Raw genomic sequence first — 14,232 nt, 5'->3', positions numbered from 1 at the left:
AACAAATTTCAGTATTCATTTGAATCTGGACTCTGTAAGAAGCCTTCATAGGACTAAGAGTTTAAATGCAAACACTGAAACACACTGCTGAATAAAGGTCTGAACAATGTTGGTTGGTATAGTGCTTCCATATTTTGCCATGGCTTCCCACTAGGCTACCTAACTCAATATCAGCTGGAGGTTTCAAAAAGCCTAGAAGCCTAGATATTGTCCTATCTTTTCTTAAACATACTATTATAGGACATGAAGGGAACACAGGAAATACCTGGAAGATGTTTGGAGCATGTGAGTTAGTGGTTAGGCATATGCTTCCTTCAAATGTATCATTCTCTAGAACCAAGAAATTGCCAAGTTTGGTGTAATTGCCCCCCTTGCACACCACAGTGTCAGCAACAAGAACCAGCTTGGCACAGTGGGTGGATTGTTGGACAGGAAAACTCTGGCAATGAAGTTCGTTGGGTGACTTTGGGCCACTCATTCACTCTCAGCCTAATCTACCTCATGGTTTGGTAGTTGTGCAGATAAAATGGAGTGGAGAAGGACTGTGTAAGTTATCTCAAGTTTCTTGTAAAAGGAAAAGGGGAAGGATATAAATGCAATGCAATGAATAATAACAGGAAAATATAGGGCATGTCTATAGGGTTTCCTAAGTATGGCAGTACTCCTTAAAACCACCATTTTACAACCCTGCAGCTGTACATTGCTTCATGAATTTTTTATGCTTGGGCCTATGCTCTATTATTTAATTTTGAGCCAAGCATGGATTGTGGCTGTCTGGCCTAAGTAACAGCAGTCTGTGGCATGGGCTTTTTCAGTGTAGTTTCCTGGTACTGAATGAAGCAAAGCCAGCATAAATTGTGGAGCATTTGCAAAAAGGACTTCAAAACAAATAAATTGTCAAAAATAGCTCAACTTGCTGAAGTGCATCTGAAAATGAAAAACCTTGCTTTGAAACAATTTCCAATTTGCATTTTCCCCTTTTCAAAATGACAGACATTGCATCTTGAACACCTCTGGTTAAACAGTAGAATTGCTTTCCTGAGGCTGAAAGACAGCTAAAGAGGAGTGCTTTTATTTATTTATTTGAAACATTTATATGCCTCCTGTTCTTCCCATGACATCTCTAGGCACTGTACATTGTACAGTGTACTGAGACCGAAAGACAAAGGTAATAGGATTTTTTTTAGAAGTATGTGTGTGTGGTTTCTTGAAAAACTATGGCCTTTGGTACACGCAGCACAGAACACTACAATACAGGTTCAGAATGGGTTGAGTGTATGGATTGTTGTTGAATCACAAGTGCTATGTAAACTCAACTGTGCTAACACAGCATAGTTTGTTAACCATAAGCATCCCACAAAGAGAATGTATGTTTTATTGCTGCATTATGAACTATGGATTGTTTCTGGTTAACACATCAGGGTCTGTTAGTAGTGCAAACAACACAAAAACCCATGATGCAGCAACAGCCCTCAGTTCAATGACAAGTCACACTCAACCCTTATTCAACCTGCATATTCAACCCATATTCAACTTGTTGTGTGAATGCAGGAAACACGGGTCAATCTGTGCTTGTTTAAAGGCATATGAGAGTGTTCTTGCAGTCTGTAGGAGCTTTCCTCTCACCCATTTTGTATGAACAACCTGGAAGTCATAGTTAATGCCTTTCTTGGACAATGTTGACAATTCAGAGTTATTTCAGTATGTCTTCTAGTTTCAGAGACAAGGAAAGGATGTGGAGAAAGTGAAGCTGAGGCTGATAGAAATTGCAAACTATGTTGATAAGGTAAAATGTTTGAATGGAAGAGTGATGGCTTCTGTTTCTCTCAAGCAGTCCACCTTCTAAACCGTTTGGCCTTACTGTTGATCACTTTAACCATTTTTGAGAACAGTTTTGTGTGGAGAAATGGTGTATAGAGAATAGCCCCGTCACCTCAGTTCGCAAAGTCAACCAACACATCTCAGGTGACTAAGAGGCTGAGCAGTCTGGTCACTGTGAAGGAGACAGAAAAGAGAAAAGGGTTAGCTATGCAAAAGCTGGTGCAACCCCCTTGTGCCGGGGGAAGCAAAGGGACTCATCCTGCCTATATCCAGAAAGTTGATAGCATGGTCAATATCTAAATATCTACAGCTCTTTGATAAATGTCACCCCAAAAATGGTAAAAATCCAGATCTATATAGTCTTTGCTACATGCTACTTTATAGATGTAGCTAACAGGTATATCTTTGCTTGCTTTACAGTTGTGGTGGGGGGAGTATTCCATTTTCATTTGGAACATGCCTCGATGGGGAGGCGCAGTCCTTCTGTAATTTTTCCAGAAATTGTGCTGCCCACTAACTTGCTGTGAGGCTTAAGAAGGCAGAGGATGAGTGACAGTGACTGGGTTTGCATGACTCCTGAGACACTATGGCTTTGAAGCCACTGTGAATTACCATGTTGGCTGAACCCAGGACATGTTTGTCAAGCTGAGCTTAAGTTTGGCTTATATGCCACCCTGACAAGCCGTGGCTTGTTCTAAAGGTTGTTTGCCCCATGGTGTCTTGCCATATCATTCAAACATACCTACTGAGAGGTAAGTCATGTAGCAAACCATATGGGGTGGCTATGCCTTTTTTGTTGTCATTTTCAGGGATTGATTGCCCAAGAACAGATTTTAATATATTGATCCAACCTAATACTTTATTTGTGAAACCAAATCATGGACTGGATTCAGTGTTATAAGCCATGGTACCGTCCCTGTGGGGGTGGAGGAAGGAAAGTGAGATTGTGTCTCCCAGCACACTTTTCATGTTTTCAAGAGCACCAGATATCCTCACCCATACATTTGAATAGGATAATTAGGTGTAAGATCCAACATACAGACCTCCAGCACAATTGCTATCCAGTCATCAGCTGTTCAATTAGACATAGCCATTACATTTTATACATACTCATCTTACTCAAATATTATAACTTGTATGACCATGGGTGTTGGAAGCAGGACAGGCACAACCAGAGGTCATGATCTTACTTCTCAACTACATCTGGAATCAAAATTGGGGAGAGAGTTATCCAATCGAAGCATGAATCACATTAGCTGTTTACACATTAATATTTCACTGTCATGCATTATTGTAAGATATTCTACAAATAGAATACAATATACTGGTGGGTTTCTTATTACTCAGTTCTATAGGCCACTAAATATTCGGATAGCCTTGGTTGGAGTGGAAATCTGGAATGATATGGACAAGTGTACAATAACACAAGACCCCTTCACCAGCCTCCATGAGTTTCTGGACTGGCGGAAGTTGAAGCTACTACCTCGTAAACCCCATGACAATGCACAACTAGTGAGGTATGCCTACCAATGCAAGAAGGGGACAGTGAAAAAGAATTCATTCATTCAAGAAGTGTTATATACAGAATTTTAGAAATGCTGGGCTGTTAATGCTGTTAGTGAAATGCTCCTCGTTATGACCAGAAGGGTGGATCAAAGGCCTATATATTGGCAGGAACTTAGGGGGATACCATGTGACTGCACTAAGAATCAATGCATTCTCACCATGTTCCTGCTGGTGAAAGCCAGGCCTTGGGGTATATTTAGCCCACATTTGCGACATCCCCCGCATCGTGCAAGGTGCTTTATTTTTACTCATTCAGCTGTTTCCATATATGTAAAAGAAAGGGGCACTCAGGATCACCGCTGGGTATGAGCTAAGCCTGCCTTCAAATAGTGAATATTTCTTTTTACCTCTCTTTTCCCTTTCCATCAGTGGAGCCTATTTCCAAGGTACTACCATTGGCATGGCACCTATAATGAGTATGTGCACTGCAGAGCAGTCTGGAGGTATTGTTATGGTAAGTACTGGATCAGTACCAGCTACACCACTTTTCTGGATTTCTGTAGCTCTTATATTAACCATAATGTGTGGTTAATGTTTGAAGCTATTATGTAGCATCAAAAAGAAATTTATAAATTTATGTAGCATTAAAATGAAATATCACACACACACAAATATACTGTGTGCACACATGCATACATTTACTTTGTACTAGACTGCTGCACCAGAAACAAAATAACCTCATGAGATTGAAAAATGTAAAGACATTTGCTAATTACCACTGTATTGCTATGTTTGGTATAAAAGCCTTCACAAAAATATTCATGAGATGCTACATTTGTTATGAACCAGAGAGATATGACTGTAAGTCTTCTTTCCTAATTACTTATTTTTCAAATTACCATTAATAAACTTTTATAATACGAGGTGCAAAGCACTCTATGCAGTAATAACTGTGACAAATCTTTCATATTATCTACATGTTTTTGCTAAAATATATTAATGTTCTTATTTTTGTTGGCTTTCCAAAAGAGAATTAATATATAAATATAACTTATTTTAGCATCTATTAGAACTTTCCACTTCTAATGAATTCAGTATAATCATATATTTCAAGGAAACTGCCAAAAAAGCCAGCTGCCTTACTGGGGTATCCAGGTGATCTACTTTGCAGAGGATTGTCCTGCATTCTGGAGAGCTGTCAAATGGCAGTTCTTTGTTGGAAGTTTTCCAAGAAAGTCAGATTTAAAGGCAAAGAACCACAGGGAGGGAGTCCTTTAAGCTGAGGATCAGCTTTTTGCTCCTGGATGACAGACTGAGCAGGCAGAGAAGTCACCTGAATCAGTCTAACCCAGTATAACATTTAGTCTTGCTTTTTTGTTTCAATTATATTTATTATCTTTTAATTTGCACTTATATATATAAATTTCCGGATGCAGATGTTCTGGTATCCTTTTTGTCCTCTTTTTTCCATGATGTCTTTCCATATGGTTGAGTTGAGTTCAGTTTGATTTGGTTTGATTTTTGGTGAAGCATACCCTGCTCTTGATCAAGCTTTCAGATACACTTAGCTATACAGCTTTAACTCAGCTTCATAGCAGAAAATAAATTGTATGAACAAAGTTCAACAAATCTATAAAATATAGAAATATAATTGAAAGGACCTAAAGGTAATTATTATTATCCTCCAGCAGAATTTGGAATAGTAGGCACATTCATTGGACTTGTACAGTCCAGTTCAGGTCCTTAGCATTGCTTATGGCTCATTTTTAGTTTTACAGCAGTCTCAGGTGTCAGGTTTATTTATGTTCTTTGAGGAAGGAGATAAAAACTCCTTTTAAATTCTCATGAATATTCAGGAAAATACCATATATTGGAAGTATGAATATATGAAGTATTATTATTCATTTTACCTTATAACAAGTAGTAAAATAATTCAGACTAATTAAAAATCATGAAGTCAAAGTAATAATTAAAAAGTACCAGCATCAAAAAACCAAAATCATGGATCCTATTCTACAAAGAAAGTATTGTTAAAAAAAGGTGGGGCAGACTTAGTGTTCTCCCTATCACATATAGTGAAGATTTGCATATTTATATTCCTTAGTGGGACTGCAGGTGGCGCAGTGGTTTAAATCGCTGTGATGCTGGGCTGGTTGATCGAAAGGTCGCCAGTTCGAATCTACACAACGGGGTGAGTTCCCGTTGCTCCGTCCCAGTTCCTGCCAGCCTTGCAGTTCGAAAGCATGCAAATGCAAGTAGATAAAAAGGTACCACTTTGGTGGGCAGGTCACAGCGTTCTGTGCACTTCAGTGTTTAGTCATGCCGGCCACATGACCACGGAGAATGTCTGCGGACAAACGCTGGCTCCCTTGGCTAGGAAACGGAGATGAGCACCGCCCCCTAGAGTCAGGCATGACTGGACTTAATGTCAAGGGGAAACCTTTACCTTTAGCTTTATTCCTTAGTACCCTGCAAAAATTGGGAAAGGAGTATGGCAAGGTTGTATATTGTCACCCAGCCTATTTAACTTATATGCAGAACACATCATGTGAAAGGTTGGGCTAGATAATCACAAATTGGAATTAAGATTGCAGGGAGAAATATCAACAACCTCAGATATGCAGATGATACTACTCTAATGGCAGAATGTGAAGAGGAACTAAAGAGCCTCTTGATGCTGGTGAAAGAGGAGAGTGCAAAAGTTGGCTTGAAACTCAACATCAAGAAAACTAAGATCATGGCAAACAGTCCTATCACTTCCTGGCAAATCGATGGGGAAGCAATGGAGGTAGTGACAGATTTTATTTTTCTGGGCTCCAAGATTACTGTAGATGCTGACTACAGCCAAGAAATTAAAAGATGCTTGCTCCTGGGGAGGAAAGCTATGGCAAATCTAGACAGCATACTAAAAAGCAGAGACATCACCTTGCCAACAAAATTGTGTATAGTCAAGGCTATGGTTTTCCCAGTTGCAATGTATGGCTGTGAAAGCTGAACCATAAGGAGGGCTGAGCGCCGACGAATTGAGATCTTTGAATTGTGATGCTGGAGAAGACTCCTGCAAGTCCCTTGGGCTGCAAGGAGATCAAACCAGTCAGTCCTAGAGGAGATCAACCCTGACTGCTCTTTAAAAGGACAGATACTGAAGATGAAACTCAAATACTTTGCCCACCTAATAAGAAGGAAGGACTCATTGGAGAAGACCCTAATGCTGGGGACAATTGATGGCAAAGGAAGAAGGGGATGGCAGAGGATGAGGTGGCTAGATGGAGTCACTGAAGCAGTCGGAGTGAGCTTAAGTGGACTCCTGGGGATGGTGGAGGACAGGAAGGCCTGGAGGAGTGTTGTCCATGGGGTCACGAAGGGTAGTACATGACTTTGCAACTAGCAACAGCAACAGTATCCTGCAAGCAGGGAAGCAGGGAGGCTAAGAACAACAATAAAAAACCCTCCCTTGATTCTATTGGTTTCATGTAGATATTAAATGGGATGGAAAACAAAAGTTATGGAACCTTTCAGAACACTTTATCACAGGCACAGAGCAACAGACTGCCAGTACCACCTTCTAGTATAATAGAGAGAACAATTAAATTACATTACATTACATTTTGTTTGATTACTATTACATTTCTCTGTAGCTGAAAGGCAAAGTTTTCTGAGAAGTTCACAACATGCTAAAGCATATAATAAATCTTCTAACATTCAAGCATTTGAAATAATGTGCAAACAAGTTAAAAACACTTGACAATAAAACTAATAGGATCTGATAAAGACTAAAGTACCTCATCATATGCTGTTAAATGTCTGGGAGCAGAAGAAAGTCTTAACCTGGTGCTGACAAGATGGAAGCGTTGGTGCCAGACACAAGAGCATTCCATTATCAGGGAGCTGCCTCCCATGTTGCTATTCTCTAAGTTTCCCTCCAAGGATGCACTGGGAGGAAGGCCTCCCATGTTGACCATAATATATAGGAAGGTTCATACTGGGAGAGGCACTTGCTGTCCTGAGCCATGTAAAGCTTTCTGGGTTAAGAGGATCACCATGAATTGGGCTGACGCTCCAGAGATCTAATTCAGAAATATGTTATTATGGATGGTACTGAAAACTGCTGAGAGATTCCAGAGAATTAACACTGTCACATTACCCCAGCCTTCTCTTGGCATAGGTCATTCATCAGAGAAATCAAGGCTGTTTCAGTGCCAAAACCAAGCTGAATTTGATCCAGATCATTCAATAGTGCCTGGAATTACAGAGCAGCAGCTTGCTTGGACATGTTGCACATAAGTAGACTATTTGAAGCCAGCTGCCCAATGCTCAGAGTCGCAGTGCTCATTTCCAGTAGTGCCCCAGAGCACAGACAGCCACCTTAATTCAGATCAGTAGGAGTAGTGTTCTTGGAGTAGCTGGTCAACTGTTCTGGTCAGCACCCTGTTCCAAAAATTGGCCAGATTCAAGAGGAAGACTTGCCAAACCAGGTGGGAAAAAAACTGAAGGACATATTAGAAGCACTAAGTACACTACAGGGGATTAATTAAGGGCACGTACAAACACCTTACACAAGACCAAATCAGGTGCATGGGTTGTTGAATTTGAAAGATTTTATAAAAGGCTCTATATGAGAGGAGGGTGTTTTTTTTCTCCTAAACACAGAAATCTCCATTTAAGAACAATGTGATGTGAAGCTGTCCTTACTGAGTGAGGATAGACTGCAAAACCACTACTGTTAAACTAGCCATTGTTATTGTCAAAGCATGCATGATATAACAATTTCAAAAGGCAGGGTTTTACTGAAACTATTCTAAAACTATTCCAGTCTTTTGTTCACTGGTCCTTAGCCTTTGGAGTTGGGTGGCTAGCATTTGAAGTATAGATGATTTCCTGTTTGGTGACTGTGAGACATCTTGCTAACACATTTGACTAATGAAAGAACTTAAGAACTGAAGGAAGAATAAATTAGAAACTCAGAATCTGCACATTCTTCAAGCAGCACATAATTTTCTCATTAAAGTGAAAGCTTTCAATTGTTTGTTTAGATTGTCTTCAGGCAATCTCTTTGCTGTGACACTGCATTTCCTGCTTTGATAAATTTAGATAGCTAATAAACCAGTCTTCAGAATGAACCAAAGATAGTTCCCTCTCTGAATATGACAATAATACTGTCTTGTGAAAGCCAAATAGTTCATTGACCCAGTCCAGCTATGGGAGCATCTTTATTTTATTTATCTTTATCTTGCTGATAACACTGATGCACATTATGGAATGTTCTCATTGCACTTAAAAAATCCCCTTGTATCTGCAGATTCAGCAATAACTCTAACTACTGTTATATATTAACTATATTGGTAGTTCAGAGCTGGTAATGACAGAGATTAATTGCTTCACACTAAGGGTTAGCTCCTATCACCCTAGGTGGGTATCCCTTTCTGGAGGTCTGCTTCCACAGGCCCCCTCATCAGGGCAGTAGAAACCTACACAGGAATCCTTCCACCGTCATCAACACTCTAATGGCAGCAGGAGGGGAAGGGTTGTAGTGGGGGTGGATCAAGGAAGGATCCAAAGCCCACTTGAAAGGAGGGAAAGTATGTCAGCCCTGGAGCTGATGCACTTATTTTTCAGAGGCCATTCACACATAAGCCTGGCAGAGCTTTGGTTTGTACAAGCAACTGCCAAAAGCACGGCTTAAATAAGCCATGGTAACTTGTAGCATATATCTTGCAGATACAGAAGGAGGGCATCATGGCTTACTGTGTGATGCCAGCCTGGGCAGGGCGGCTTGTTACCATGGTTAACAGGTTACACAAGAACACAAAAACAGACCATGGCTCCTGGGTGGCTTGTTAACCATAGTAAGGTTCACATGACATGACAAGCTGCAGCAACTGCCCACTGTGGATTGAATATTCACAATGGGACATGGCAGCAGGCACTTCCACATTTTATTTATTCAAGCCACATTGCCAGTCACCTGTTGTGATAATCCAGTCAGATTTTGGGGAGTGGTGGATTCCCCCTGTCCAGTAAGGATTTTTCTGCCTGATATTGTGATTTGCAACACAATGATATACTGTACATTCAAATGGTTAATTTCCACTCCACAGTGTTGTTTTCTCTGCAGTTGTTTGTTATGTGAGAGACTGCCTTTCAATTTTATAAGTGTAGAATTGTTGCTTTTAGAATAACAGAAATACACAACTTTTGAGAGGCAGATTTTATATTCAGTACTCAAAGTTTCAGAAAATCCAAACACAGATTTAAAAAACAAAAAATTAGAGCTGTATCCTGGAGTTATTAAATATTTCAGCCTTTGGATGAAAGGGGACTCCCTCTTGGTGATCTTTGGATTGGCATGTAGTAGGGGGAAAAGTTGTCACTCATTATGTGAAGTTTTTGACTATTGTGTTTGTTGTAAAACTTCAGCAAAAACAAATGTTGCATTTTCTATGTCATTTATGTATTTTTATTTTACATGTATCAATGGAAATTGTGCACAGTTATCTAGTTTTTAAAAAATCATTGTTGGCTTGGCTTGGCTGATTTTTTAAAAATTAGAATGTGAGCTGTGGAAGAAGGGAATGGATTCCCTTATTGCCAAGGCAGGACAGGAAAAGTGCAATGAAACCACCCAAGTAACAGCATAAGACAAGAGGATCAACCAGTCATTTCATCTTTATGCCCATGAATATTATTATTTGCTCTCAATGTTAATATTTCTTAGCCAAAACTGACTGGCTATATACTATTACAGCAACATCATCTTACTTATTATGTATTCCATGATTGGCTGGGAACATACAATAAGAGAGAAGAGATTGGCACTTTTAAAAAAAGCAACAAATTAGATAATGAAGTGGCTGAGAACATTTAAAAAGACATTAAAAAGACATCTGAAAAGCCTTGAGTGAAAAATTGTCACAACCCAATCCATTCAAAATTACTAAATACACCCTTTTTTTTATTATTTATTTATTTATTTAAACCATTTTTATGCCGCCCCATTTGCAAAAAGCCTCGGGGCAGCTTACAACAATAATAAATAAACATAAATAAACAATTTGTACAATTAGAGTTTAAAAAAACCGGAAGCATCTTGGCATATACCTAAAAGTCCCATCAATACAATTCGTAAGTTAACAATTAAAATAACTTTTAAATAAAAAGGTCTTGGCCTGGTGCCGAAAAACAAATAACGATGGCACCAGGCGGACCTCTCTGGGGAGAGCATTCCATAGGTGGGGCGCCACCGCAGAGAAGGCCCTCCTCCGGGTACTCACCCTCCTAATATCTTTCACGGAGGGTTCCTGGAGAAGGGCCTCTGCTGCCGATCTCAAGGGGCAGGCGGGCATATATGGACATAAGCGCTCCTTCAGGTAATCAGGACCCAAGCCATTAACGGCTTTATAGGTGATAACCAACACCTTGAATTGGGCCCGGACTTCAATGGGGAGCCAGTTTAGTGCAGACATTTTCTTCCTCTTGTTAGATAGGTCAAGGATATTCCCACAGAATGGACAGATGCAATAACTGTACCTATTTATAAAAAGGATGACCATAAACTACCACCAAATGTTAGACCTATCAGCCTATTATTGGTCTTTGGGAAGGTGTATGTGACATACTTCCTAAACAAACTTCTCTTATGGACCAGAAAGCAGGCAATTGGTGATCCAGAACAAGCACGTTTCTGGCAAGGCAGATCTACTCTTGATAACTGCTTAATTCTGTCACATCTTATCAACAAATAGATAAAGGAAGCAAATTCATAACTCTGTGTAACTCTGTGTAACCTGTCTAGAGAGAAAGGGAGTTTGCAATTCAATTGACATGAAAATATTATGGAAGAAACTCCACAAATTAGATATGGACAGAAGATTTCTATCCCTTATCAGAGTATTATACCCAAATATATCCTGCCAGATTCAATCTTCCTGGAGTGGAGAATTAACCAAACAGACAACAGTAAATAGGGGAATTAAACAAGACTGTATTCTTGCTCCCTTACTGTTCAATCTTTTTCTAAATGATCTAGCTCCATATATAGAGTGAGTTGAGGCCCATTGCCCTAGACTTGGTACTGGACTTGTTCCATTGCATCTGTATGCAGGCAATGCTGCACTTCTCTCTCAGATGTGCATTGGTTTGAAGTGCATGATTGATAGAAGTGTGGAGTATTTAACAACTTACAATTAAATCATGACACGGCCAAAATTTTGGTCTTGCGAAGAAATGGAAACAACTTAGCTGGAATTGTAATGGAAAGAAAATTGAGCAAATCAAACAGTACAAATATCTTGATATTACCTTTCATTATAATCATTTTTGGGTGGCACATCATAAAGCAACAATAAATGTAGCCAGATTCACAGCTTAAGTTATTGCCCAATTTTATTACACTGAAGGTAATAGATATCTACCAGCAATCTTGAAGGTATTCAAGGTCAAAGTCATACCACAAGTTTGTATGGTTTTCAAATCTAGCAAAGCACTATCGATCACTCAATTGAACAGATACAGGCCTCCATATGTAAAGTTCTAGGATTATCACATTGCGTTCCCTATGCTGCTCTCTTCTTAGAAACTGGCCAATCCTGGTTAATGACTCGGGCCTGGTTAAGGTTGGTTCAATTTTGGCTTAGAATATATTATATTCCTGATCAAACTTGTTTAATACAGACGCTTATAAATATATGTAAATACATAAATAAATAATATACCAGCTTCTGTTAGACTCTGACCTGCCTATTGGCACTATAGATCTTGTAAAAAAATGAATATTGATAGGAATCAGCTCAGAGTCACTAGGAGCCTTAAGTCAAATCGAGGCTTTGAGAATGATCAAGGAGAAAATATTGGACATAGAATGGCAGGAACTTTGGAGTGCAGCTAATAAAACATGTTCCCCACTAAACTTGCACATTCCTAGTAAATCTGACCAATTGGCCACCATCTTTTATTGCCTAAAATGTCCAGAGAGCATTTTTACTCTCTAGATGTAATGTCATGCCCTTGGTGTTGTTTTATGATAAATTTAATGGGAGTCCCTATGATGAAAGTCATGCTTCTCTGAGATGGGCAGTTCTGAATCACTTGCAGACATGTTCTTCTAGTGCCCCCTTCATAGAGGTCTTCATAGAAATACCTCGGCCTGATTCTAGAAAAGATGTGTGGCTGGTCAGATATGGATAAAGTATGGAATGTATTATCTGCTGAGATGCCTGTGGTTCTGGAGAGAGTAGCAGTTTATTTGAAATCCCAAGAAGAAAGCTCTGCCATCCCTTTTCTTCAGGGAAGCTAGTTTGTTTAAGCCTGTATGTTTTAGACTACGGTTTTATGTTACACGCAATATTTTAACTATACCAATAAAGGGTTTTTTTACTACTTTAATACCACTATTTGTTATTTTTAACAATGATATTTATTCTGTTCATGTGTGTGTATATGTGTATTTTCTTTTGAGGATCACTCAGACAGCCCTTTGGGAGCAGCAGTAACTCTGGCTCATGAACTGGGCCATAATTTTGGGATGAACCATGATACACTGGAAAGGGGCTGCAACTGTAAAGCATCTACTGACAGAGGCTGCATCATGAATCCTTCAACTGGGTGAGTCCTTTTTTGTTTGAGAAAGAGATTTTGTTTATACTTCAGGAAGCATTTTGGCACCTTTACATCTTGCTTATACCAATTAGACTTTATCACAGAAACTCCTCCATAATCTGCAACAATAAAACCACTCTAAATTAAAATTGTTGCAGTGGAGAAGGCATCTTAATAACTTGAGTGTGGCTGTAATTTCTCCCCTTGTTACTAAAGGAAAATGTGGAAAGCTGTTAAGCTGTATTGTTGTTTTTATGTGTTGCCTGGGAAAAATAAGGCCATAAGAAACCCCACCAAGTAGAGAAGGTGGTATTTTGTGCATCCCATTGCAGAGTTCATTTATGATTAGGGCTTTCTATAAGCTGAAGACATTCTTTGTTTCTAAGATGTCTGATCAGCTTTCTTTCGTTTTAATCTAATGTTCAGCTGCTTCAGTCCAATACTCCAACTGTGGCCCTGTGTATAGTTTAGTCTTGGCTCTCTTTTGTTAGACAGATGCACACTCTGCTTCTGGACTAACCTTTATGAAGAGCTGGTGATGTTAGTAATGCAAGGGTGTTTTCCTCCATTTTTGTTTGACTTAGATTTAAACACTGAGAAGCCTTTCTTCATGCTCTTTCTCTTTGTGCACTACCAGAATTTTAGTGAGGTGGTTTAAACTGTAAGACAAAGGCTGTGGCCCCAGGAGAAACATAGAAACAGAGCAAATCAGAAGGGGTCTCCCGGGCCATCTGGTCTGACCCCCGGCTCCAGCCGGCTCTGCTCATGACATGCCCACCATGTGCATGTCCAGCCTATCTTTGAACATCCTCACCAATGGGGCCTTAACGACCTCCCGTGGAAGCCCATTCCACACCCTCTGGGTCCTAACTGTCAGGAAGTGCTTCCTGGCATCTAAATGGAACCTTGGTTCCCTGAGCTTTGCTCTGTTTGAGCGCATCCTGCCTTCCTCTGCAGGGGAGAACAGATCTCTACACAAAGGAAGGCACAGTTATGCTATGGCCCATTATTATTAAACAAGAATGAATAAGAAAGATGGGAATGCTGTTTATAAAAATAAATGCCAGTATGCTACTAAAGATGACAGATCAGAAGATTTTAACAGTGTGGGTGGGTTCACTTGTAATAATAGATAAAGGTTTATGCTTACCTACTGGGGTGACCACTTACACACCTCAAGAAATAATTAACTGAATCATCACAAGGAGTACAAAAAGAGATACCAATTTGCATAACATTTTCATTTACAAATGTATACGGAGAGGTGCAAATTTTTAAATGATAATTTAATTTAAATATAAAAAAGACAGG

At 39.5% G+C, this 14,232-nt stretch overlaps 1 protein-coding gene across 3 annotated transcripts in view; it reads left to right on the top strand.

Moving 5' to 3' along the window:
- ADAM12 (ADAM metallopeptidase domain 12) overlaps window positions 1–14,232 on the top strand; it is a 342,499-nt gene that overhangs the window by 182,115 nt on the left and 146,152 nt on the right. For all 3 annotated transcript variants that reach the window (XM_044445563.1, XM_044445564.1, XM_044445565.1), the window contains exons 7-10: window positions 1,715–1,786; window positions 3,169–3,338; window positions 3,757–3,841; window positions 12,782–12,927. In XM_044445563.1, coding sequence (XP_044301498.1) covers window positions 1,715–1,786; window positions 3,169–3,338; window positions 3,757–3,841; window positions 12,782–12,927 — 473 coding nt within the window. The remainder of the gene's footprint in view (window positions 1–1,714; window positions 1,787–3,168; window positions 3,339–3,756; window positions 3,842–12,781; window positions 12,928–14,232) is intronic.

The sequence above is a fragment of the Varanus komodoensis genome, unplaced genomic scaffold (assembly GCF_004798865.1).
Source record: "Varanus komodoensis strain SLA01 unplaced genomic scaffold, ASM479886v1 scaffold49, whole genome shotgun sequence".
Classification (NCBI taxonomy): Eukaryota; Metazoa; Chordata; class Lepidosauria; order Squamata; family Varanidae; genus Varanus; species Varanus komodoensis.
The sequence above is the reverse complement of the archived record's forward strand: the minus strand, read 5'-3'. Positions and strand labels throughout refer to the sequence as shown.